Below are 25,615 nucleotides of genomic sequence, written 5' to 3' on the forward strand. Positions count from 1 at the left end.
GCCCAGCCAATGGGGGAAGGGACCAGGAGGGACCTTGGCAATCCTCAGCAAACGGCACCTGCACAGCTCCTGCCCTCTGAGGGTGCGGGCCTGGCCGAAGCATGCAGGTGGCTAGGCAGTCTGATATTCCTGATTAGATTTCCCCCCAAGGTTCTCCAACCTCAACAGCCAGAGTCAAGCCATGGACAAGTGGGGGACCAGAATGTGGAGGGGGGAGGGAGAGGCCTGAGTTTGTAGAGGGAGATGGGTGGGGATACCTAGAACTTTAAGATCTTTTCAGCTCTAGAACCATGAGCCTCTGCCCTACTTCTGGGGTCTTAGAAGGGGAGAGAATGGCACAAACCATCCAACCCACCCTGCTTATGTAACAGAGGGCCAGCAAAGTAAAACCACTTCTTTAAGGGTACCCAAGTCGTGGGTGACCTAGACAGGATTTGAACCTAGGTCCTTTAGGCTCCCAACGCAGCGTTCTTTTCACCGGCCCACGTTGCTCATTCCCTGAGCATCTCTAAGCTCTTAAACAGCCTTCAGGGGGGCTGAGGCGTCCCTCCAAGGGAGGGGTGTGGCTGGCTGATACTGAAAAAAACAAATCCTGGATCACAGAAAACACACAGGTTGGGATCAGATCCTCAGATAAACAGTTGTTTGGAGGCTGACCCCAAAAAGAGAAAAACAAATGAGGTGTCTTGGAAGCAGCCCAGGTCAGGGCGACAAGCAATCATTAAGCTGTCTTACCAGTGTGCCTGGCACTGTGCTAAGCGCTGAGGTTACAAAGAACATGCAAACAGCTATGTACAAACATGCTATGGATGGAAAAAGTAGGAAATAATAATTAATAGCGGGATTGTAGAAGGTGGGGTTTTAGCTGGGGCTTGAAGGAAGCCAGGGTGGTCAGTAATGGGAGTAGATGGGGGAGACAAGTAGACAGTCCTTGGGAGCCCAGAGACAGAGGGTCTTGAGCAGTGACAGTCCCTTGGGAGTCCGGTCTTGAGCAAGAAACAGCCAGGGGCGCAGTGTCCCCAGATCCCAGAGAACATGGGGTGGGAGGGAGAGTGGGAGAAAATAAGGTGTAAGCAGAATGGAAAGGCAGGAAGGGGCCAGGCTATGAAGAGCTTTAAAAACCTGGGGGATTCTTTTTGAGGCTGGCAGCGATAGGGAGCTACTGAGGTTCGTCGAATAGGAGGGGTGATTGTTAGCCCCATGCTTTAGGAGGATTAGTTTGACAGCTGAGTGAAGGTAGGCCTGGAGTCCATACCAGCTAGGGTCTCTGGACCCTAAGGACATCCCTGTCTTTCTCCTTCTCAGCCCCAACAAACACTTCTCAGTTCCTATATGTAAGAATGAAGATTTATTTCAACAAATAAACTCAATGAACATTTGTTACTAAACATCTATATGCAAGGAGATGGGAGTGAGAATAGGCTATGAAATGAACCCTGATAAATAAATGGTAGGAACATGATGGGCTCAAATGAGAGAAGTAGACAAGTCTGGAGGAAATTTAGAGGGGAGAAGGACAACTTTCACCGGAGGGATTGGGTCTCATACAGGCCAAGGTGCCATATGGATCCCTGGGTCCATGTGGGGCCGGTGACTTCATCCGTGTTCCCAATGCTTCCTTCTTGAAGGTATGCACTCTCTTGCCTCTGCCTCTATATCCCCAGTACCTAGGACATAACAGGTTCTTATTTATTGATTGTTGATGGAGGGAACTTCTGGTGTGAAAACTTCTACCAGTGTGACTTAGTAACTTATTGGTAACTATACTTTTAAAAAGTTTCCTGGATATTCCCCTGGTTACGCAGCTGGAATATGTCAAAGGCTAGACTTGAACTTGGGTCTCCTCGAATGCCAAGGGGATTAATTCAATCCATTGTTTCTAGCTGAGACCTGGCCCCCTATAGAAGTCTGATAGAAGAAAGGCTTTCTGGATCTGCCGAGCATCAATCTGGCCCCCAGAGGGCGACATGGCCTCATGTTGGAAGGCTCCATTCTTCTCTTCTCTTGCCGAGTCTGCTCCTGGACCCAAGAGCTGGCAAAAAGAGGCCATTGATTGGGATAGATGGGAGGTTGAAGGGGAGAAGGCAGGGAGGAAACATCCTCTGTTGATGGGCCTTTGGGATGAGCCCCATCCCAATGGCAGGTCCAGGTGCTCGGCCACCACTAGAGCACCCCATGATCAAGCCCTTGACACAGTGACCTCATTCCACCACGTCTCAGGCAGGAAGCATTTTCATTGACCATCTTTGGCCTAGAATTTAGTTAGTCCATGAAAAACCAGCCTGGGAAGTGGCTCACATCTTAATCATCTGCCCTCACTTCCTCCATGTTTAACTCTGGAAACCCAAGCTGAGAGGGAGCAGAGCCAGGCCAGGCCAGTTCAGGCCATCAGATAAGTACACAGATGCTTGGAGGCTGCCTTTGGCAACAAGCTTATCTGTGAAGCTTTAGAGGACAGTCGAGGGCAGAGAGCGACCAGAGTTTAGTGGGAGGAGGTCCGGATTTCAAATCTTCCCTCTGCTACTTGCTACCTAGGTGGGTCTCATCTTTAAAATGGAAACACAGTGGCGAGAGTACAGATACTACAGGCTAATAATAATAGTGAACATTTATATTGCAGTTTGAGGTTTACAAAGTGCTTACAATAACCCGGTGAGGTGAGAGCTATTATTATCCCCATTTCACAAATGAAGGTACAGAAGATCAGAGAAGTTTTAACGACACAGCTAGGAAGTGTTGGGAGTGGGATTTGAATCCGAAGCTCCCAAGCTTTGGGCCTACCATTCTATCCACTCTACCACACTGCCTGGGAGAAAATCTGGTCCCCATTCTCTCCTGATCCTGACCCCAGATATCCCACCCCCAGATGGTGGGAGGAATCATGGGAGGAGGAGAAGCCTCAGGGCTGTTCAGGGTGGAGGAGTGTGGGTGACCTGTGTTGGCTTACAACACTTACTAAACACTGGCTTAACAGTACATAATAAAGCACCCCCCCCACCCAAAAAAAAAGCATGTATCTAAGGCCCAGGGTATGAGAATTTCAGGGAGAACACCATCCTCAGTAGGTACACCAGTGTCTCCCTGTCTTATCCCTCCAGAACACCTTCCCCATCTCCTGCTGAGGAAAGAATGTTGGACCAGAAGCCTTACTATGTGACCTTAGGCAAGTCACCTTCCCTGGGTCTCAGTTTCCTCATCTGTCAAATGGGCTAGATAACCTCTGAAATTCCTTCTAGCTCTAGACACTATGATACTATAATTTGCAGCCTCGACAAAAAATGAGAATAGAGTTGGAGGGACCTTAGAAATAACAGTAAAAGCTATCATTTGTATATGTGTGTATGTACACATATATGTAGATATGTACACATACGTATACACACATGTATGTGTTTATATGTATACATGCACATGCATGTACATATGTATGGATGTATACACACAAAATTTATATATAATGTATAACATAGACATATGTAAACACAAATTTTATATTTATATATAATTAAATGGAAAGATAAAATTATAATTTATATAGAAAAAGAATATATAATAATGTATACTCAACAAGCATTAGGGAGGAACTGTCAGGCACTGAGCTAGGAGACAAACATTTAACAAGGCGTTTACGTTCTGTTGGGGAAGGAGAGGGGCAGATACCTCTTTAAGGTTTAGCAAGCACTTTTCCCAGTTGACTTAGAGCAACCCAAGTGAGGTAGGTAGTAGGAATATTATGATACTCATTTTACAGATGTGGAAGGCTGAGGTCACCTAGATGAAGTGATTCCCCCAAAGTTAGTTTGGTGGCAGAGTGGGCATGACTCAAACTGTGTGTTCTTGCCACTATCCATGCCCCTTGCTTCCTTTCTGACCTCTTACCAGAGCCCGGTCATTGCAAAGGGCTCTTTTTTAGGAGGAGGAAAGCGGAGAGGCCAAGATGGACAACAATAGTTAAAAGGCCCCATGTGGCCTCAAGGCTGCAGCTTCCCCACCCCTTACCTTTTTTGCTTTAAAGGTGATAATCATAACTGTGGAGAGCTGGTCTGGAGTCAGGGAGATCCGGATTCAAATTTTGCTCCTGCTCCATCCTGGCAGGTACTGACCTCCTGGAGCTCCCAACACCCATTAAACTACGGGTCAGGGAGAAAACAAAACAAAACAAAAAACAAACCTGTAATCCCTCCCCACTTTACTGAGCTGTTTTGAGGTAGATAAACTCCTCCCTCTGGCTTATAAAAGTGCTTTGCACACCCAGGCCTAAACCTAATATAAATGTCAGCTGTAATTATCTGTGATCAGGGCACTGTCTGCCCCTGATGAGATTGTAGGGTTCCCCTATTTCACCAATGAGGAAACAGCAATTTGACCCAGACCACGGAGGTCACAGGAGCATGAAAGCCTGGGATTTTGAGATGGACAGGACCCCGGTGATCATTTTGCCCAAACTCATTTTATTGGTGCAAGGGAGGGAAGCAATTCACCCAAGGTCATGTTGTTAGTGGCAAGAGCTGGGATGGGAACCTAGATTATGTCCTTCTAAACCCAGGGCTTTTCCCAGTGGCTCCCAGTGGCCTTCAATGCTGGCCTTTATCCACAGGACATCCTGTGTTCTCCTGGCCCCAAACACCAAGGCCTACTTTGTCCCTGTCCCAACCAAAGCCTTAAATGAGGGCCAACCTCTCCCCCCACACACACACATGTACGCATCCTCACCTCCTCACTCAGACCAAACACAGAGATTCATTGTTAACAAGTGTTTATTGTTAATAAAACCCTGATACATTTACAATAAATGACAACGTGAATTAATGTACAGTTAACATATCATACAATATTACAGCAATAAAATAATGCCTATACCTTTGTACATCTTGCCGAAGCAGCTCTCTGAAAATTATTTTCCAGTATTTCAAGCCATTCAGGGCTTTTTCCCAGGCTGATCCAGGGACGAGGACACTCCCTCCTGAAAAGCCCACGCGTGGCTTTGGGTGAATAAATAAATTCTGTTGCAGCTCGAAGAAAGCACAGGCTGGCCACCCGTAGAAAGAGTTGCCCATGAACCCTCCCTTGTGTGTTCTGGTCCATACATACAACCAGTGCAAGTGGCCTGACTTTCTCAGAATTTCACGTGTTTAGGAGGCCAGTGAGCTCAGGAAGTGTGTGGTCTGGACTAGGGGGTGGAATACTGCAGACACCCCACATTTCTCATTCATTAGCCAATGTGGTGGTAGTATTCCTTCCTGCCAATTATATCTCTTGTGAATTGCCAAGAAAAACGTAGGGTCCTTTTCCTTCTTTTCCTCATTCCTAAGACAAAAGACAGGCTCCTTTCAACCTGAGCTCTCCAGACTGAGCTAGTAGCAATGGTCTTGGCCTGAGACGGCCTGTCAATCAATGCTCTGCTTCAGCCTCAGTCCGCACCTGACCTCTCTCACCATGGCCAATGTTCCCTGGGTCCCTGAAGATCATGAAATCCAGAGAAGCAAGTGTCAGCCCTACTTGCTGTCATCTTCTCTCCTACCTTCCTCCACTTACTTTCCTTTCCCTTCCGACTAAAAGCCAGATGTCCCCCTCCGTTATCTTGGGAAGGCAAATTTCTGACAGTCACTGGCCCTGACTTGCAGGGGTCTGTTTTGACCTATTGATCTAAAGTCCCTCACCAGAAGTAAACTGGAGAGTGAACATGTGTATGGAGAATTCAATCCCGTGTGGAGATTAGGCAGTCCCCTCTCAAGGGCAGAGTGTGGAGCAAAATGCCAGGGAACTGTGGGTGCCTTGCCTCCACAGCACTAGTTGTGATCCTGACACATGCTATTCTGCTGAAAGCCACAGTGAGGTACCCCCATCTCCTTAACAGCCCTTGTCCTGACTCATCATCCATAGAATCCAACTAAGGAGGAGAGATGGAGGGCACTTGGGCGTGGTCTAAAGGAGAGTCCTCTGGCCATAGAAGAGCATGGTTAAAGGCAGGTCCAGAGTCACGTTAAACTGTCCACATTTGGTGATCACCCTTCAGAGCCGGAGCTACCTATGAAGGGGGGTGGGGTTTGAACGTAAGTACAAGGGTGGCAGCGCATGGCTTTTTGGTGCTAATACAGCGAGAGGAGGGAATGAAGACCTCGCCTTTGGTGGCAGAAGAGCATAGATTTAGCCCCTTTGAACATCAACCCTTTCAGCTAAGAGAGTGGTCTACAAGTCCCACCTAAGGGGCAAGACTGAGCCAGGGGCAGGCTGAGATGGACAGAGAACTAGAGATATATACACAACATTGGCACCACCCCTGCCATGGTGAGACAGGACTTCTCTGGGGCATTGAGATTCCCCCGGATAATGTGGGCCGGTGCCATCCTGGCCAGCCTTTGCCACAACCCTCTCCTTCCCTCATAGTCACCCCATAGTGTTCCGGACGCCGTCCCGAGGGACAGATCTCCATCCGACTTTCCCCACAACAAAATGGCGGGTCAGTTGCCATTGGTGCTTCCTGGCATGAGTGTGTAGAAGCCAAGCTGTCTCCCTTCCCCCTGTGGGAAGGTTGGCCAGGCTGACGGGCAGTGGGCGGCCTTGGGCTGCTGGAGATCTGCTGAGAAGGAGCTGTCCTGGGGGGGCCAGGCATGGGGCTGCCTGTGCCTCCTCACACCCGGGAGGTGATGTACACCGAGTGCAAGCGTTCGGCCAGTGTGTTCTGAAGGTCTTGCAAAGGGTCCAGTCCTTGCACTTTGCTGCTGCGGCCGTAGATAAGCTGCCGGAAGGAGTCCTGTTCCAGCAAGGCCTTCATGTGCTTCAGGAAGAAGCCCTCGCAGAACAAGGCCAGCTCAGGAGCATTGTGGATCTGCATGGAGGGAAGAATCACCATGGGGAGAGGCTGGGCAGAGTTGGGATGGGGGGTAATGAGGGCTAGGACAGTGGAGAAAACGTGGCCTAAAAACCCAGCCCAACTGCATGACCTCCGACCTCTCATGTAAGTGAGCTGAGCACTGCCCTATTTCATTGTCTTGTCTAAATAAGGCAACTGTGCTTGGATGCCACCTGGTATAGGAGGCATTAGCTGGCCATTAGCATTGCCCCCTTGAAGTGATTTTGTATCTACTTAGAAGTACATATTGTTGTCCCCTTCAGGAGAAAGTAAGTTCCTTGAGGGCAGCTTACTCAGGACTTGTCAAAGTTGGGTTTTTGGCCCACATTCTTCCTGGCCCAGCTCAAATCTCAGCTTGGAGGAGCCTAATACCCTAGGACCTGTCTTTCTTACTTACTGGGGATAGCAAGGTAGTGCAGTGGATAGCGCACCAGGCCTGGAGTCATTTCACCCTGTTTGCCTCAATTTCCTCATCTGTAAAATGAGCTGAAGATACTCCAGTATCTTTGCCAAGAAAACCCCAAATGGGGTCACAAAGAGTCAGACATGACTGAAAAACAACTGGCCCATAACCTGGCACTGCCTTGAAATGTTAGGGTTTGGGCTAGTCTTGTCTCTCTAGCTAGAGTGGAAGCTCCTTGGGGGCAGGCGCCATAATTCATTATTTCCTGTATACCCTTTGGTAAACGAGTACCTAACGTGAACTCAATGTACTGTGCATGAATGAGGCCTGGACAAAGTGATTTGTCTATCTGTCTTTTCCTCTCCCTGCCTCCCTCCTGCTTTGTCTCACTATCTACCTATCTCTGTCTTTCCACCTACCTGTCTATCACCTCTCTCTGTCTCTGTCTCTATCCATCCATCCATCCATCCATCCATCTATCCATCTCTTTATCCATTCATCCATCCATCCATCCTTCAATTTATCTATCTATCCCTGTATCTATCCATCCATCCATCTATCCATCCATCCATCCATCCATCTATCTATCCATCTATCCATCTATCTATCTTCAGACAAAAGCTGCCTTCTTTCCCCGGTGGCTGTTCAGATACTTGAAGGCTGCCATCATGCCCCACCCTTCCTAAGGTTTCTCTTCTCCAGGTGAGACAGCCCATTTTCTTGAGCTGTCCCTGGCAGGGCAGTGTTTCCAGGCCCCTTGCCATTCTGCCTCCCTCCTTTGGCTGACCTTCCTGAATTGTGATGCCCAGCCCTGCTCTCGATGCTCCAAATGGGGTCTGACCTCGGCAGAGCCTGAGGCACACCGGCCCCTCTCTCATTCTGGATTGTGCCTCTCTTGCTCAGTCTGAAGGCCGTCTGCTTTCTGACCATTTATCCTGTCAGCTCCCGGGGAGCTCCCAGGCTGCCAAAATCCACAGCTGTGCTCCATGGCGGACCTGGGTTTCTCCTCCCCTTAGATTCTCATGTCTCCCTGCCTCACCAGAAATCTTCTGGCCACCCTCTCGATCGCTTCCCTAGCTTGGCGCCCATCCTTCTCTGGCACTGCCCTCCTCTGGGCCCTCTGCCGAGGGGCGCATGGACACACACACAGGGCAGGTATCACTGCTCAGCTCCACTTACCAGATGTTTCCCTGTGCTACCTGGAGGCTCCTATTGCCCTAGAAACTCTACTTACTTCCCCATTCATCATCATTATCATCATCACTACATTTCTAGGGAACTTTAAGATTTGCAAAACACACTGGTTTTCACCATAACCCTCTGAGGTAGGTCATTAATAATAATAATTATAACCACTAGCATTTATAAAGTACTCTCAGGTTTGCAAAGCGTTTTACAAATATCTCCTCTGATCATCACAACAATTCTGGGAGGTAGATGCTATTATTATCCCCTTTTTACAGATGAAGACACTGAGGCAGGCAGAGGTGAAATGACTTTCCCAGAATCACACAGCTAGTCAATATCTGAGGTGGGATTTGAACTCAGGTCTTTCTGACTCCAAGCATAGCATTATACTGCCTGCCAAGTATGGTAGGTTATCACGTAAGGAAAAAAGGGCAGATCGTGGAACATTTCTGAGAATGAGTTACTATATTCAATTCCTCAGCCTGCCAGGTTTCTAAGGTCCCAACACGGAAAAGAGTTCCCTGCCCCTCAGTCTGATGTATGAGAAAAAACAGTAGAGAGGGATGTCTTAGGGTCCACAGTGATGCTGTGGAAGGGGGGAGTCACAGTGGGAGATAGCAGAGCACGGTGTTTTGGCTCATGGACAAGCAAGCGGCCACCAACTTGTGAGTGAAGGTATCAGGGATGAGAGGCAATCCAGGTGGCAATGAGGAACTGGCATGCCCCCTTACTCCAACCCTCTCTTCACTTGCAAATGCAATCCAAAATGGCAGCTCTGTTTTCTCAGAGCGATCATGGAGCCTCACGCTGCTTGCCGTGTTTGGGGACAGGGGATGGTGCTAGGGAGGACGGTGCTTTCTCCTGTACCTTGGCATACTTGTAGATGTTAACAGAGCTCTCCAAACTGATGGTCTGTGAGCACATAATCTCACAGTGTCTCTGAAGGGCATCCAGCTGGAAAAGGCTGGCGGCCGACAGCAGCTATGGGGGCAAAGAAGTGCACGTCAGTCTTCAGGAAGGCCCTGGCTGGCCCGCACCAGGGCATCGCCATGCAGGAGCAACCCCACAATCTTGTTCTCCCTCTTCTCTAGAGCAGCCTAAATTCACCCTGGAGATGGCACTCAAGTGGAAGGAGGCCAGCATCTACCTCCATCTCTGGGAGCCATCTTTCTCATCAGCTCTGCCTTCCCTGCAGGCCTGTGGTGCCCTCGGGATTGGGGCACCCTGGCATGGATCTATGGTGATGGCTGGGGTTTCCTGTCCTGGAAGACCTCCCAGAGTAAGACCCGAGCTTAAGTGTCAAGGTGGCCTCGAGGTAGGAAAGAAGGAAGCAGGGCCTGAGATCAGATGAGCTCCTGGGAGAAGCTGGGGAGGGAGGAGGCTACACCTTCTGACACGGCACCACTACCAGCCCCTCTGAGGATGCTCTGTGGTGGTCACAACTAATTCCCTCAGAATCCTGTTCTCTTTTGGCTGATATTTCTAACACAAGAAGGTGGGTTTCTTTGCTGGACGGGCAAGAGCAGGGTTGTTGTGACCTCAGCTGTGAGCATCTCCAAAAGGCTTTTGAGGCTTTACTGCTCAAATACACACACCTCCTCGCAGCCCTCAAGGTGTATTTCTGGGACCATCTCTTACATAGGCCGTGGGAATTCTCAAAGAACTGATCCTGAGGAGCAAGAAAACCTGGCCCTGACAGTGACGTCTCATTCCCTGGAGAAGGCCAGCTGGAACAGGCCCCGTGCTGAAGGGAAATGGTAGGTGGAAACAAGCCGCCTCTTCCCCACCTACCCCCATGGGACAAAGGGACGATGCCAGCATCAGGCTCACCTCAAGGATGTCGGCGGTGGGGATTTCCATGGACTCTGTTCCTCCATAGTAGAGATACCGCATCATCAGCTGAAATAGATGGAGGTGCCACGTGAAGGCCAGTCCAACCCATGAGCAGCTTTGTGGGGCAGTGAGTGTGAACTGGGAAGGGACCTAGATTTGGTGTTTGCACAGGGATTATCCTTGGGTCATGGAGCAAGCACCAGAAGGGACCTTTGAGATTATCTAGTCCAACCCTTTCTTTTTACAAATGAGGAAACTGAGGCTCAGAGAATTGTGGTTTGTTCAATATCACATAGGTGGAAGAGATGGGATTCAAACTTAGGTTCTCTGAGTCCAAATTCAGCAATCTTTCTCTTCTTAAAAAAAAAAAAGAACAAAACCCATGTATTGACAAAACTGTCAATTCTCTTCTGAACTTCATTCTGCCTTTTTTTGTGTATTAAAAAAAGCAATGTTTCATTGGTGCTCCAGATGCCTGGGTTCAAATTCCAGGCTGGCTGCTTCCTACCTGGCTGAGCACTCCTTAACCTCTCTGGGATTCGGTTCCCTTATTTATCAAATAAGAGGGTTGGTCAAGGTTGTCCTCCCAGACCCCATGAAGCATGAAACCCTGTGATCTCAGCAGTGTAGCCTGACACATGAGCCGTAGGAAGCACAAAGACTGGCTTTTGCTCTCTGGCTGCCCTTGACTGGATCCCTTCCTCCCGCTCCTCTGCTTTTTCCAGGCTTCCTCCCCAGCTCCCACAGACAAAAAGTACAATTGGGAGAAAAACAGACCAAAACTTTAAGGCATTTTAGGCAGATAGCGTAATGGAAAATGGGGCTGGATTTGGAGTTGGGGGCCCTGGACTTGAATCTTCTTACTGATATGACCTTGGGCACCTTCCACTCTAGGCTTCATCTGTAGAATGAGGGGTTGGGCCAGATAACCTTCAAAGGCCCTTCTAGCTTGAGATCTGATCCTACAAAAATCATTTGGGTCCCAAGTTTGTCCTTTCCTGACCTAGAGTCCAAATACCCTGGTCCGGGTGGAGAGAGGGGCCTCTGCCTGGAAGCTCAGGAGATGGGAGCCTTTCCTGCCTTTCTCCTATCACCCCCCCAGGTCTCAGGCTCTGGTCCTAGAGGCCTAGCCAGCTGATGAAGCCTGGGGCCCACGGTCACACCCCATTCCTCTAACTGGGCTGGAAGACTCCCAGGCCTCGAGAGGCATGCTCATGCTGGTTTTAGCTCCCTGGGAGCAGGAGCCAGGGAGGAGGGGTGGGAAAGGAGGGGCTCAAGCCCAAATCTGGCCTCACGGCTTGGGATAAACCTGGCAGGGAGGGAGAAGTCTTTCCAAGTGGCACAAGTTCAAACGCTGGGGAGAACAGGAGTTCAGGAGGGGGTCTCTCTGGGGTTCCTTGACAGACTAGCAATGAGGAAGAGGAGGAGGGGGTGTTGTTCTCCACTGGGGAGGCTGGGGTCCAGCTCACACAGAACTGCTCTCAGAGAGAAAGAAGGGAAAAAAATCCCTCCTGCTCCACTAAGGAAACAGACCCAGCAACGGGCTGGCAACTGGCTTGAGTGGGTAAACAGTGAGCCTCAGCTAAGCGTCTGTCTGTAAGGTTGTGCCTTTGGGCTGTCAGAGGCACCAGAGGGTCCAGAGGGGAAGAAATCCAGCCACCTGGGGGAGGGAGGCCCGAGGGGCCGCCATGGGGCACTGCCCGGCCCTGCCGGGTTTTCTAGGCTTCCCCCAGTGGGCTGGCGGCCTGAAAGTCGAGGTGGAAAAGGCTGCTCCCTCCACAAATCTAAACACAGGATCCGATTTCTACCAGCCTCCAGTTTCCTGTCCAGAGGAGCCTCTCACCAACCCCCTCTTTCCCCAACAGGGGGGAGAGGGATGGATGGAGAAGGGACGAGGAACATAACAAAGGGTGGATGGAGGCACAAAGAAAGGGTGGGGGGGAGGGGAAGGCCAGCTGAGCTGGGCTTTGACCAGCAGGGGCCCTTCTGTCAGGGGCAGGACTGGTTCGTGCAGTCTGTGGAGCCGGGACACCACAGGCTGGGCCGTCCCTGGAGAGCCCGGGGCCACAGGTTCGCCTCAGGGTAGCCCCTTGGCAAAGCGAGCCAGGTAGGCTGGCGTGGGGGGGTGCGGGAAGCAAGTCTGGCACCCACTCTAGCTACCCCTCTCCTTCTTGGTTTAGAAGTCAGCACCAGAGACCTGGATGGGGCCTCTTTCCATGCTCCCCTCCCCCTGTTTCTAATGACTGAATCTCCCCGAGCTCACTTAAGAATGGGAAAGAACAGAAAGCAAACCAGGGTCTTTCGGAGTGAGTCGAGGCTGGCTTTTTGTCACTCGCAGTGAATGAATGCTGAGTCCCTGGCTCGGACTCCTGGCATTTGTGCTGGAGGCAGCGTGAGCAGGGGAGACTTGACTGAAGTGGGAGAAAGGGCCCCGTTAGAGGTGGCCCCACAGCAATCGGGGTGCCCCCCGGAAGGGCCACGTTCTTCTTTGTGCCCATATTCACGCCCTGCTTGCTGGTGGAACAGGACCTTGGACCAGGCTATGTCATCCTCTGTGGCCTGGGCCAAGCCCAGGCTGCAGACGGGGCTGGCTCTGTCCCCCATCTGTCCTCCATCAGAGTCAGTGTAGAGAAGTAAAGAGCCATGCCACTCCTCCCCACCCCCACCACTGCCAGGAACCCCAGTAAAAATGCCATCGGATTATGCTGGGCATGTTGTAAAGGAGCCTGGCGTAGTGTGAAAAGCACAAAGACCATAGACTTGGGTTCAAATCCCGAGCCTGACACTTTACTGGTGGTATGACCCTGGCCAAGTCACTTCACCTTTTCTATTCAGTTCTTCTCATCTGTAAAATGGGGACAGCAATCCTAACATGACCTACATCATGGGAACACTGCGAGGAAAAGCACTTTGTACCAAAGTATTACAGAAATGTGAGTTGTGTGACCTTGGGCATTAAATCGGGTGACCTCTCTGTGCTCCTGGATCTTTATCTCTGAATGAGATGATTCCCTCTGGTCTCTCACTTCTCCTCTCTGTGACTCAGTTTCCCCATCTGTAAGTGAAGGGGTTGGACTAGCACTAGATCCATTAACTACAAACCAAATTAAAGTTTAAGGCCACAAGGGAAGTTAAGGAGCCAAGGGACCTTGGACTTGGCCAATATTCAGTGTCAGCAGCATCACTTCCCTCCAAAGACAGCGAGGGTCTTGAGCCCACCTGGAAAATGTTATACTTCATGTCGCTGATTTCGATGGTCTTACTGCTGCCGCCATCTTGCTCCGACTTGTCAGTCATCAGGGTCTTGAACCTGAGGCGGACGAGACAAAACCTGGTTTCGGGTATGCCCTCCTCTTGTGTCCCTCTCCTTACGTATCAAGGTCCCCGACGGCTCCTCAGCTCACTTTCCCGCCCACTCAGGCGAGACCACTCTTAATCATTTCAGAAAAATCTTCCAAATTAATCCCCGTGGTGGCGGCGGCATTAACGCTCTGCTCTATGCCGGGAAGCCAGATCTCCCTTTGTGGGAGCAGCCTGGGCTCCCTTGGACAGGAGGTCAGCGCCTCCGTTCCCAAAGATTGCTGTTTTCTAATAATGAAAGCACTGACAATAGCGACAGCCTCCCTCCTGCGGGGGATCTCACTGAGAGGGCTAAGTATTGGAAGGATTTCTGTTCCTTCCGAGATCTAATAAGTCAGGACAACATTTTCCTACAGAGTGGGGCATCAGGGGAGGGGGGCAGGGGAAGGTGGCCTGGGCGAGAGTTCTTTTTTTAAATTCAATTTTATTTTCAGTTCCAAAGGGCCAGAACTGCTTCAGTCTTACTATTCCTCTGCCCAGCTCCTGGAACTTTCTCCATCATTTGACACGTGAGGTTGAGCATGTGCCTACTGCATAGTAAGTGATTTTTCATTCATTCATTTGTTCGTTTATCCATTCATTCATTTATTTTTCTAACTCATCTAATTCATTAGGCAGGTCACACGAGGCAGGAGTCATCAAATGCTGCCTTTACCTGTTGGAAGCAGTCACCAGCAGGACTTTGTGTGCGTAAAACAGCTTCCCTTCCACCAGAAAGGTCACATCTGACATTTCCTTGTTATTCAGAAAATGAGGATCTAAGGGGGAAAAGGTAGAAGAAGAAGAAAGGCTCAGAATTAGCAGCACCAGCTCCCGGTCCCAGAAGGTGAGAAGTGGGAGGATGTGATGCTGTGGAAAGAGCCCAATATCTGGACCTGAGTTCCAATCTTGGCTCTGCTCCTTCCTGCCTGGGTGGCCTTGCACAAGTCTCTTGACTTCTCTGGGCCTCAGTTTCTTCATCTGTAAAACAAGTGAGTTGACCTAGATGACCTTTATGGCCCCTTCAAGCTATCCTCATTAATGGGACTGTAACAGTGGCCAGCCCACGGAGTGGCCATGGGGATAGGCATGGGCCCAAGTCACTTCTGGAGACACATGAATGACATAAGGGACACTAATGGCCCTTTGGCAGTAGTGTCAAGCTGTACCTCAGTTTCCTCATCTGTAAAATGATGGGATTGGACTAGATGACCCCTAAGGTCTCTTTTAGCCCTAAATCTGTGGGCTAAGAAATTCTACTGTGTGTTAGGAATGCAAAGGCAAGAATGAAATCATCCTTGCCCTGGATGACTTTATACTCTATTGTGAAGCAGCATAGACACATACCCCAGCTGGAGAAGGGCTATGAAAAAAGCCACATTGCAACTGGTCACTGAACCAGGAAGAACCATCCACTTGGCAGACTTTAAAAAGAGTGACTCCACCCCACGGCTTCCTCCTGCCCTTGTCTCAATGCCCCTTAGGACGAGCCCCAAGTGCCCCAGCTATGAAGGGTCTGGGATGGGACTGGAGCTCAGGCTTTCAGCGATATAAATAACTGTCAGACAAGAGCTTTGCATGGCACGTCATTTGAGAAGCAGCTGTGGTTTACTGGACCTGGGGCAAGTCACTTAAACCTTTCTCAGCTCAGTTTCCCCATCTGTAAAATGATGGGATTGGACTAGATGACCCCTATGGTCCCTTTTAGCTCTAAATCTCCAATGCTAGAATCCTCATGACAGCCCGGTGAGGCAGGTGCTATTACCACCTTCATTTTATAGACTTCCTATGACATCATGTTGTCCAGTATTTCTTGTTGTCCAGTATTTCTTTAGCATTGATTCTGTGAATTTGGGAGGGGACAGAAGTGGAAAATTTCAAACTGTGGTGCTGGAGAAGACTTCTGAGAGTCCCTTGGACAGCAAGGAGGTCAGATCAGTCAATGCTTAAAGAAATTAACTCAGACTATTCACTGGAAGGTCAAACACCGAAGCTGAAGCTTAAACACTTTGGCCACATAATGAGGAGATGGGATTCCTTGGGAAAGACCATGATGTTGGGAAAGATTGAAGCGGATGGAAGAGGAGGAGATGATAGATAAGTGTCACTGAACTTGGGCAGACTTCGGAGGTGGGAAGAAGAAAAAGGAGGATAAGGAAAGAGAGAGAGGAAGGGAGAGGGGCTGAGAGGAGGGGAGAAAGGGAAGGAGAAGGGAGGGTGTGCAAGGTGAGGGAGGCTGGGTTACCTAGCCGGGCTGGCAGGGTCTTCCTGATCTCCGGGATGCTGGGGATGGGGCTGCTGCCATAGCAGTGTGTGAAGACGCTGGCCAGCTGCTGGATGATGGAGTCATTCTGCATTGGGGTGGGAGGCACAGACAGGCCCGGGTTAGGCTCCCCCACCATGTTACAGCTGCAGATGTGCTGCAGAGGCCAGGAGCAGGGCGGGCGGCAGCCGCAGCCTTTTGTCTCTGCTCTGTTGGGCTTGGCGGGGACGCTGGTCCCTCCATAAACTATTCCCTGAAGCAGCTATTTTGGCTCCCAGCCCCAGCCCCAGCTCACAGCGAACACCGATGTCCCCCCCCACCCCGGTTTGCGGTGGCTGGGAGAGATGTGGTTTTCACATATTGGGGAGGAGGGCTCTGAGGGTGCTGGCGGATGAACGCCATCGACTGGGGGGCGTGGGGCCGGAGGGATGGGGAGCCTGGGTGGTCCCTGGGGGAAGGGGAGGGAGGACCACTCACTTTGCTGGTCTTGAGGATGTCAAACATGAGCTGCAGGCCCTCGGTCACCAGTTCCTCATTGTAATCTTCCTCTTTGATGGTTCCAAACTCCCTCAGCAGACTCTGGACCATGGAGTATCGAGACTGAGAGAAGGATGTCCTCAGAGACTCGATCCAGACGTGGAGCTTCCAGGGAACACCTGTTGAGGATGGGGGTGGAGGGAAAAGCCCAAGGACCTCTTAGAATGAGTAGTTGCCTCAGTTTCCTAATCTGAGAAATAGGGGTGATCCTAGCTAGCTCCTCTCACACGGGGCTGTTGTGAGGATAAAATGAGGTAATACATGCAGTGATTTGCAAACTGTAAGCGCTATATAAATGCAAGCTATCAACATGACTATTAGTACTACTACCCTCGGCACATCACTTAACTTCTCAGTATTCCTGGCAATTCCCCAAGACCCTAAATTAGAGATGAATTGCCCATCTACAATAGTGGATAGACTTTCTACACTTCTATAGAAATGAAATCATAAGTCTGGGTCAAAAGACCTCCATACTCTTCTCCCTCCCCACCCTAAGCCCACCTAGGGCTGCCCCACGCCTTTGATTTGTGAGATGCCTTTTAGAGTGAGAACTCAGAGGTCATCTAGTTCATCGCCCTCATTTTACAGATGGAAAAACTGAGGCCAGAGAGATCAAATGACTTAGCTGGTGGTAGTCAGGCTGGCCCCCGGGGCTCTTTCCACCTTACCTCCACCGCCTTCTGGCCACATGCCTAATTCTTCCCACCCCCTGGGCTCCTCCCTGCAGCTTGCACCAACAATGGAGAGTTTTTCCCCTGCCTGAGCCCTGCTTGAGCTCTATCCCATTAGAGCTCGGGGGAAAGGCTTGCTTGGAGTTAGCCTGTAATGAAAGCTTTAATTCACTCTTATAGCCCTCCGCTGACAAGGCAGGAGGTCCAGCGGGCGGCTGGGTCCAAGTGAGAAGAATGGCCATGGTGGGAGCTGGGGTGTGGGGGGAGGAAGCCGGGTCCTGCACATCTACAGCTGGTCACATGGGCTGGCCTGGGTCCTTTCAGGATGCCTCTGCGTGGAAACCCCCGGCCCCATCCATGTCCCTGCAGACTCATTTGCTGGGGAGAGCTCGTTCATTCTGATGCGAGGGGGCCGGGTGTTCTGGGCCACCTAGAAAACCCTTTTCTTTCCAGCCCCCACCCCATCTAAAAGCCCGCTCTTTGGCGTGAGCCCTGGAGCTGTGACCGCGGGGCTTTCCTCTCTGGCCACATTGCTGGGGATGTTTGTGAGCCTCAGATAGAACATAATTACCGTTTACGGGCTCCCAGGAGTATGTCAGAGTGAGCTCTGAGTAATTTAAGACTGCTCAGCAAAGTTCACGACTGAAAACTAATGATACTTCTTGATAATTAGAGAGAGATTGCATCTTGTTTCCCCAATCATGTTGAGGTAGGGATTGGGGTGGCAGGGGAACTCCACATAAACATGAACTAGTTAGGTCCCCCAGACTCCTTGGGCGTTGGCTTTTATCGCCATCATCTCCATTTTATAGACAGGCAAACTGAGGCCAACCCAGTCAAACCGCAGATCTTCCCTGCTTGTTTTGCTTCCTCCCTTCCATCCCTCTGTCTGGAATCATTTCTACGCTCGTGGCCCATGATCAGGGGAGACTGGACCAGTAATCAGTAAGTCAACAAACATTTATTTGGCACCTGCTACATAACCAGGGGGCTGATGAGAGTTATTACAGCTGCAAGATAGCAGTGTGGCCTGGGGGTCACAGAGAGAGCTCTAGATGTGCCATCACTGGGACGACCTAGGCTCAGATACTCCATGTGTCACTTGCTAGCTGGCCCTCAGTTTCCCGCCGTGTAAAAGGAGAGGGTTCGACTAAGTGATGGTAAAGTCTTTCCAGCTCTGTGTCCTATGATGTCACCTCCTAATGATAACTGCCCAGCGCTCTCCCTGCTCACAGTCTTACACGAGCCTGGCCTCAACGTGACTGCAGAACAGGTTGCCTTCCCCATCATCATGTCCACCATGGCTCTGCACACAGTAGGTACACAAGCACTAGGATTTCAATTGATTAAGTCAACCTCCCCTGTACACAGTGATGGTTAGATTCAGAACTAGCCCCTTTCCCCCCATGGAACTTCATTCTGCTTTTTCTGAAGCAGAATGGGCAGGAAGAAGGAGGTGGACAGGAAGGAGCAGCCTTTGAGAACTCACCAAGCGTCCTCAGCTCCATGGTGATGTCCACGTAGCCATGCTCAGCACTGTAGTACATGGCTTCCTGCAGCGCCTTCATCCTGGTTCTACATAGTCGGATCTGGCCCTCACTGCTGCTGCCCTGACTGGAGGTGTCGCTCTCCTCTACACCCTCAGCCAAGATCTCCTCCAGTGAGAGGACATCAGCCTTTGACTGCTGTGGCTGGGTCAGGAGCTTTCTCAGGACATTTCTGTAGGATAAGAATGGAGAAGGCAAGGAGAGAAATGAGAGAACCCCATGGGGGCATGCATTAAAGTAGTCACTTGCTTATTCACCCATCTATCCATCTATCCATCCATCTATCCATCTACCCATCTGTCCATCCATCCATCCATGCATTTGTTCATCTATCCATTCATCCATCTATTCACCTACCCATCCATCCATCCATTCACCCATTCATCAATTCATCCATCTACCCATCTGTCCATCCATCCATCCATCCATCCACCCATCTGTTCATCCATCCATCCATCCACCCATCCATCCATCCATCCATCCATCCATCCATCCATCCATCCATCCATGCATTTGTTCATCTATCCATTCATCCATCTATCCACCCATCCATCTATCCATCCATTCACCCATTCATCAATTCATCCATCTACCCATCTGTCCATCCATCCATCCATCCACCCATCTGTTCATCTGTCCATCTGTCCATCCATCCATCCATCCATCCATCCATTCACCCACCCACCCACCCACCAAAACAAACATTAAGCACTGAGGTTATAAAAAGAAAAGGACAGCCCTTATTGGACGAATGTAACTCATACACCGATGAGTAAAGACATATGCAAAATATACAGGTAAATACAAACTAGATGCAAACTATGAGAAAGCAGTGTGATTTAGTGTATAGAATGTTGGCTTTGGAGTCAAGAAAGCTTGGGTTCAGGTTTTGCCTCTAACACATAGTTGTGTGACCCTGGACTCTTAACCTCCCAGTTCTCTAAGCAAGCCTCTTAAGATTGTAAGTTGCTGGTCTGCATTGGTAGAGAGTTTCCTCATGAAATCAAAGTTCCACTCTTGATTCCCTATGTAAAATAAATAATGGGTAATTTGTGTGTGTGTGTGTGTGTGTGTGTGTGTGTGTGTGTGTGTGTTTCTGTGGGGAATCCCCACCCCTAATCTCTGCCTATTGAAATTCTACCCAAAGTTTCTAGGGCCAAGACAAATGTCACCTCCTCCAGGTAACCCTCAATGACTCCTCCGTCCACAAAGGATCTCTTCCTCTCCTGAACTTGCAGAGTGTGCCTCCAAGTATCACATTCTTCCCTGGACTATAACTATTTGTAGCTTACGTCTTAACTCTGCTTCACTGTAAAGCTCCCCAAGCAGAGGGACGATGTATCCTGTTTGTCTTCCTCAGTGACTTGTATGCAGTACAAAAGACAGTGTGATACAGTGGACAGGGCACTGGACTTGGAGTCGAGAGCCTGGGTTCAAATCCTACCTCAGACACTTACTCATTGTGTGATAATTAATCTTTCTGTGCCTTAGTTTCCTCATCTCTCTATTACAACGTTAGTCCATTGAGGACAGGAACTTTTCTGTGTTTGCATCCTCAACAATCAGCCCAGTGTTTAGGAATATTAATAAAGGTTTAATAAGTGCCTCTTCATTTGCTAGTATACAAAATGGGGGAGGGAGGGTTGGACTCACTGGCCTCCATGATTCTTTCTAGCTTGAAACCAATCAAGGCCTGCATACATGACTTGTTGGACTCTGCCCAGCATCAGTCATAGTCTAAGGTCTCTGGAGAAAGCCAGTGATGAAGATACTCTGAGTAGGGCACAGGGACCTCTGAACTCCATATGGGCCTTTGAAATACCAGCCTTAGACTTTCACCTGTACATTTCCCACTAAAAAAAGCAATGATTGCAATTCTTCTTCCATCATCTCTGAACTCCTAAGCTGCTCTTTGCAGGGAGGAACCAAAGACCTTTCCAGGGGTTATCCTTACTTCTGGTCATTCCTTATCTTGTACCTTACCCTAGGCACCTCAAAAGGTCATAGAATTTAGAGCTGGGAGGGATCTTAGAGATCAAATAGTCTAATTGTACAGATGAAGAAATTGAAGCCCAGGGTAGGAAAATGACTCCTCCAAATTCACACGGAAGTGAGGGTAAAGCTGGGATTTGAACTCATGGCCTCTAATGGCAAATCAAGTGCTCCTCCTACTGCCCTACACTGCCCCGTTGGCTCACCTCAGGAGGCCTGGCTCTGGAAAGCAGAGTCATTCACATAGGGAAGCTGTGCCAGAGAGGCAGCAGGGCCAGTCCTGGTGACTGTGCCCGCAACTCCCAGCTAGGTGGCAGAAATAAGGACTGGCTCCAAGAGCCCAATGAGCGCAGCCACTAACTTCCATCTATTTCTCCCTGTATCTCAGGGGCTGCCGAGGTGTTAGCCTTGCACGGTCCCAGAGAAGAGCCAGGCAGAGACAGAGCTATTCCTCCAAGTAGCCACCAGTGGGAGCTGTCCCCACATATATGGGACCCAGGGAGGTCCTGAGATGTCTGAATGAATGTGTACTCTTGGGCAGATATAAGGATCACCTGTCCCGTCCTTCCCTTCATCCTCCCTCCCTAACTGATCCTGTGCTCTGGAGAGAAGGGTTAGGGGGAAAAAATCCTACTTCCTTCCCCTCTGCGTTGCCTGGAGAAGGCTTCCTGGCCTTGGATGTCTCATCCCTATTACTTCTGATTCTCAGCAGAATCTGGATCCTCATCTGTAAAATGAGGTTGTTGGATTAAATGACCTCCCTGGTCCATCCCAGTTCTTCATCCACAAGCCCTCCCAGTTCTGAATCCTAAAATTTTAATGAGGGTGGACAACTCCCAAAGCTGTGCTTTTCTGCAGAGCAGAGCCCTGTACTTGGACCACTTAGGACTTGTGAGGATTCAGCTTGGGAGGATGGATGGCAAAAGGAAATGGGGCCATGTCTGATGCTTGAGAGCCTGCCATTTTTAGGTTTATCTGCTCCTGATTCATAGCCAAGTCCTTACACTTTAAAAAGCCACCGGCTGGATCAGTTTAGAGATAGCAGTTTTCCTCTGCTCTGACCACACAGGTCAAGTACCCCTGAAAGAAAGCAGCCCGTCAAGCCTTTTCTCAACAAGAGATCTTGCTTCTTTCTCCTTCAGCCCTACCCACCTCCCCTGGTCTGCAGCAGAGGCTTCTCCTCCTGGCTGCTGTCCTGGGACCCTTCAGTTGGGGTGGCCGGCTTTACATACCTGTGCCCATGGGCTGCTGAGTGGCTGAAGCAGTTCATATCCTCATGGAGTGAGGAAGCCATTCCATTGGCTTCTAGGGTGCTCAGGAGAGGGTCAGCTCCCCGGCTCAGCAATAAACTGACCAGCTCATAGTTCCCTGAAACAAAAGGCAGATCTTTATAGGCCTGTATCTCAAGGACTTCAAAGATCAAAGGATATAAAACCAATCACAGCAGCATTTTGGGAGGGGGTAATAGCAAAGGACTGAAAGCCAAGTGGCTGCCCAGAGATTAGGGGGATGGCTACCAAACTATGGCATGTGAATGTCAGGGAGAATTAGTATACCATAAGAAAACAGCAAACAAGAAAATTCAGGGAAACTGAGGAAGACTCGTATGGACTGATGCAAAGCAAAGAGAGCTATGATCACATTCGTGTAAAGGAAAGTCAAATGGCAGCTAAGTGGCACAGTGGATACAGGACCAGCCCTGGAGTCAGGAGGATCTGAATTCAAATCTGGCCTCAGACACTGTATGTGTGAGACCCTGGGCAAGTCACTTAACCCCAACTCCCTCGAAAGGGAAAGTCAGGCACTCCCTTCTCTTGGCAGAAAAGTGGTGGATCTCAGGGATGGAATGAAGCATATCTTGTCAGACAGACAAGGGGCTGATTTGTTTTTTTAACTGTTATTTCTTTGGGTTATGTTTGGTGGGGTGGTGGTGGAATCATTATAATAATGTTAAAATAAAAACGCTTCAAAGGGGACACTGAGTGGTCAAACCTGAAGGTGAAAGGGACCTGAGGGAAGCCTGTCAGCCTGTCATTCAAACTGTTCCCCTTGCCAAAAAGAAAAAAAACAATTTTAAAAGCTTCCCCCCACCCCTGGTGACATTTCATAAAGGGTGAAGTGAAGAAATGCTCTGAGAAGACACATTTAGAGGAAGAAGGCAGGCGGTCTCTTTCTTTCTCCTTTCAGGCCTTCGAAGCCCACCCAGAGAAAATCCTGCTCAGTCAAGGATTCCCTTTTGGTATCTCTGTTTAGTCTTGTCTGGGTGCCAAGCTCTGTACAAACCCGCTGATGGATGGGGAGAGCGGGATGCCAGGGGACAGACTCCAAACCCCCTGGAAGGCTTTCAAGTCCCCTCCATGTAAGGGCTTTCCATGGTTCACATGATGCTGCCTGTGATGCCGGGGGCCTCAGCTGGGCTAGCGGGGCTCCTGGTGAGTGGGGAGCCCACCGGTGGCTGCGGGTGGGGGGCAGTTACCTGCTGCCGAGGCCAGCTGCAAGGGCGTCTCTGCGTAGCTTTCCTCCTCGCTGTTCACCGCAGAGCCCTCCACATGGGCACCGGCATCGAGAAGCAGCTGCCAGAGAAAGGGCAGAGGGCTACGGTGAGGCTGGAGGGGGGGAGGCTGCAGCTGGGCAGGCTGGTGGGGGGGATGGAGTGGGGGTGCAGGAGTGGGAAGAGGGAAGAGCCAGAGGAAGTCAGCCCCCAGAGAAGGAAAGCCCTGTCCCTCCCTCCGCCCTCATCTCCCTTCTCCTGCGGCTGCTTTCCTTCCTGACACACCTACTGGGGCTAGTGACCTACTTTGGATACTAGAAGGAGCTCCAGCAGGCTCCTAAGGCCTGCAGCTCTCTCAGGTCAGGGGGTGGGGAGCAGGTGTGACAGGGCAGGGGATTACACTCTGCTCTCACTGAGGCCAGGGTTAGCTTTGGAGACCTTGTCCTTGGAGTCCCTGGACTGCTGAACGGGCTTCAGCACCCACCTGTCCACGCCTTCTCTGGCATGGAGAAAGAAGGGACATATGGTTCAATTCAATTCACTCGAACAAGAATTTTTTGAGCACCCACTTTTTTCCAGGTGCTGCTCTGAGTGCTGGGGATACAGAGACAAAATTAAAAACCTCTGCCCTCAAGGAGTTGACATTCTCCTGGGGGCTGTGCCACATACAATCTGTTTGATCTTAGGCAAGTCACTGAAATTCAAGGCCAGGAATGTGATGAGTTAGGGCTCTGGCTCCAGTGAGCCGCCAACTAGGCTGTGGCAGCAGGGAAGAGGGCAGGGCAGAGGGGAAGGGCAGGGACAGAGGTCAGCCACAAAACTGCTGATGGAGACGCTTGTCAATCAAAGACAAGTCCTGACATGGCTGGCTGTGCCAATGCCAAGATGAGGGAGGTGGCATTGAAACTGGGCACAAGTCTAGACATTCCCCAGGGAACGAACAGAGCTGCCCCGAAGAAGAATGGCCCACCTTGAGAGGTGGTGAGTCCCCCGTCCTTGGACATCTTCAAGGACTGGCCAGATGACCACTTGTCAACCAGGTTTTAGAGGGGATTCTTATTAAGGCCATGGTTGGATCAGATCCCCTCTGAGGTCTGAGCCAGTATAATGGAATGAGCATTGGCTTGGAAGACAGACGACCTCGGTTCAAATTCTGCTTCTGAGGCTTTTTAAAAAAAATCTCTGGGACCCTGAACAAGTCATGATACTCTGGGCCTTGTCTACAAGAAGAGGGGGTTAGACTAGCTGACCTTGGAGGTCCCTTGTACCTCTATGGCTCTGAGCTCACAATCTTTTCCAGCTCGGTTATTCTGATCTGGGGACCCTCCCATCAGGCTTTACACAGGGTGACGGGGGAGAGGAAAAGGTGGGTGGCTATGTAGATGTGTGGCCTGGTAAGAGTGTGATCTAAGGATGCAGAGCAAGCTGGACACTTCGGAGGTGTCCATCAGATGAGAACTGGACAGAATAATGCTGTTGAAAGAGGACTGGATATGGGGTCAGAAGGCCTGGGTCTGAATCCAAGCTCTCCTTTTTTTTCAGAGCTGTGACTGTGGGCAGGTCAGTTAAATCTTTGGGCCTCAGTTTCCTTTTCTGTAAAGTGATACCAGACTTCCCTTCCCCTATGTTTTGTGAGTATTTTTGTTACCATGAGATTTGAGCTAATCTTATCCTTGGGCTGATCAATGAAAGGGAAACACAGCACTGGGGGCTCACAGGCTCTGGCTTTAGAGGGGCAGGTCCAGAGAATACCCCAAATCTGGGGTGGCCATCATCCAGGGAACCTAACTTGTGAGCTGGGGAGGGGACATGCTCCCATCATGCTATGTTATAAGCTCTGGGAGGGCAGGGACAATTTCATTATTGTCTTTGTATCACTAATGCTTAGCACAATGACTTGGCATACAGTAGGCACTCAATGTTTGGTGAACTGAACGATTCCTGAGGTCCGTTCCAATTCTAAATCATACAGTTCTATATAGAGCTCCCTATAAGGGCTGCTAATGCCCCAGTTCCCAAGGAAACTTCTTCAGTAGGTATGGGACTGAAAAAGGACAGAGGAGGAAGATGGCGGGTGTGCATGGCTCTTCTCCTGGTGTCAACTCTTTGATGCCCAAGTATCTTCCTGCAGCTGGGGTTGTGGTAGGAAGGAGCCTGGGCCAAGGGGCAGGCCCACACTTGAAAACCCTGATGGCGTGGAGTGGTGCAAACATAAAGGAGGGAAGTTCTGGGAAGGATTGGAGGCCGGGGAACTCACCTGAACAACAGAGATATGCCCATGCAGCACAGCAAACGTCAGTGAGGTCCAATGTCGGCTGTCGGGGTGGACCGACGGGTATCGGGGAGAACTGCTCGGGACCTGGGGGGGGTGTGGGAAAACCAGTGGAGAGTTCACTTTCTCTTACAAGGGCCATTGTTGCCCTTTTGACTGACACCAGAGAAGACGAGATCATGCCGACGATGGGAGGGATGTGCAAGGTGGTGGCAGGTGGGGG

The 25,615-nt window shown here is 50.2% G+C and overlaps 1 protein-coding gene across 1 annotated transcript in view; it reads right to left on the minus strand.

The window, feature by feature from the left end:
• Positions 1 to 4,739: 4,739 nt before the first annotated feature.
• The window catches only part of ABTB2 (ankyrin repeat and BTB domain containing 2), a 193,733-nt gene continuing 172,857 nt past the window's right edge, over positions 4,740 to 25,615 (minus strand). Inside the window, exons 7-17 of the mRNA XM_020963910.2 lie at positions 25,378 to 25,479; positions 23,106 to 23,202; positions 21,862 to 21,997; positions 18,580 to 18,809; positions 16,357 to 16,535; positions 15,862 to 15,967; positions 14,293 to 14,395; positions 13,497 to 13,587; positions 10,275 to 10,343; positions 9,312 to 9,425; positions 4,740 to 6,829 (exon numbers count right to left, since the gene is read on the minus strand). Of these exons, the coding sequence (XP_020819569.1) occupies positions 6,632 to 6,829; positions 9,312 to 9,425; positions 10,275 to 10,343; positions 13,497 to 13,587; positions 14,293 to 14,395; positions 15,862 to 15,967; positions 16,357 to 16,535; positions 18,580 to 18,809; positions 21,862 to 21,997; positions 23,106 to 23,202; positions 25,378 to 25,479 (1,425 nt within the window). The 3' untranslated portion in view covers positions 4,740 to 6,631. The remainder of the gene's footprint in view (positions 6,830 to 9,311; positions 9,426 to 10,274; positions 10,344 to 13,496; positions 13,588 to 14,292; positions 14,396 to 15,861; positions 15,968 to 16,356; positions 16,536 to 18,579; positions 18,810 to 21,861; positions 21,998 to 23,105; positions 23,203 to 25,377; positions 25,480 to 25,615) is intronic.

The sequence above is a fragment of the Phascolarctos cinereus genome, unplaced genomic scaffold (assembly GCF_003287225.1).
Source record: "Phascolarctos cinereus isolate Bilbo 61053 unplaced genomic scaffold, phaCin_HiC Scaffold_9;HRSCAF=440, whole genome shotgun sequence".
In the NCBI taxonomy this organism is placed as follows: domain Eukaryota; kingdom Metazoa; phylum Chordata; class Mammalia; order Diprotodontia; family Phascolarctidae; genus Phascolarctos; species Phascolarctos cinereus.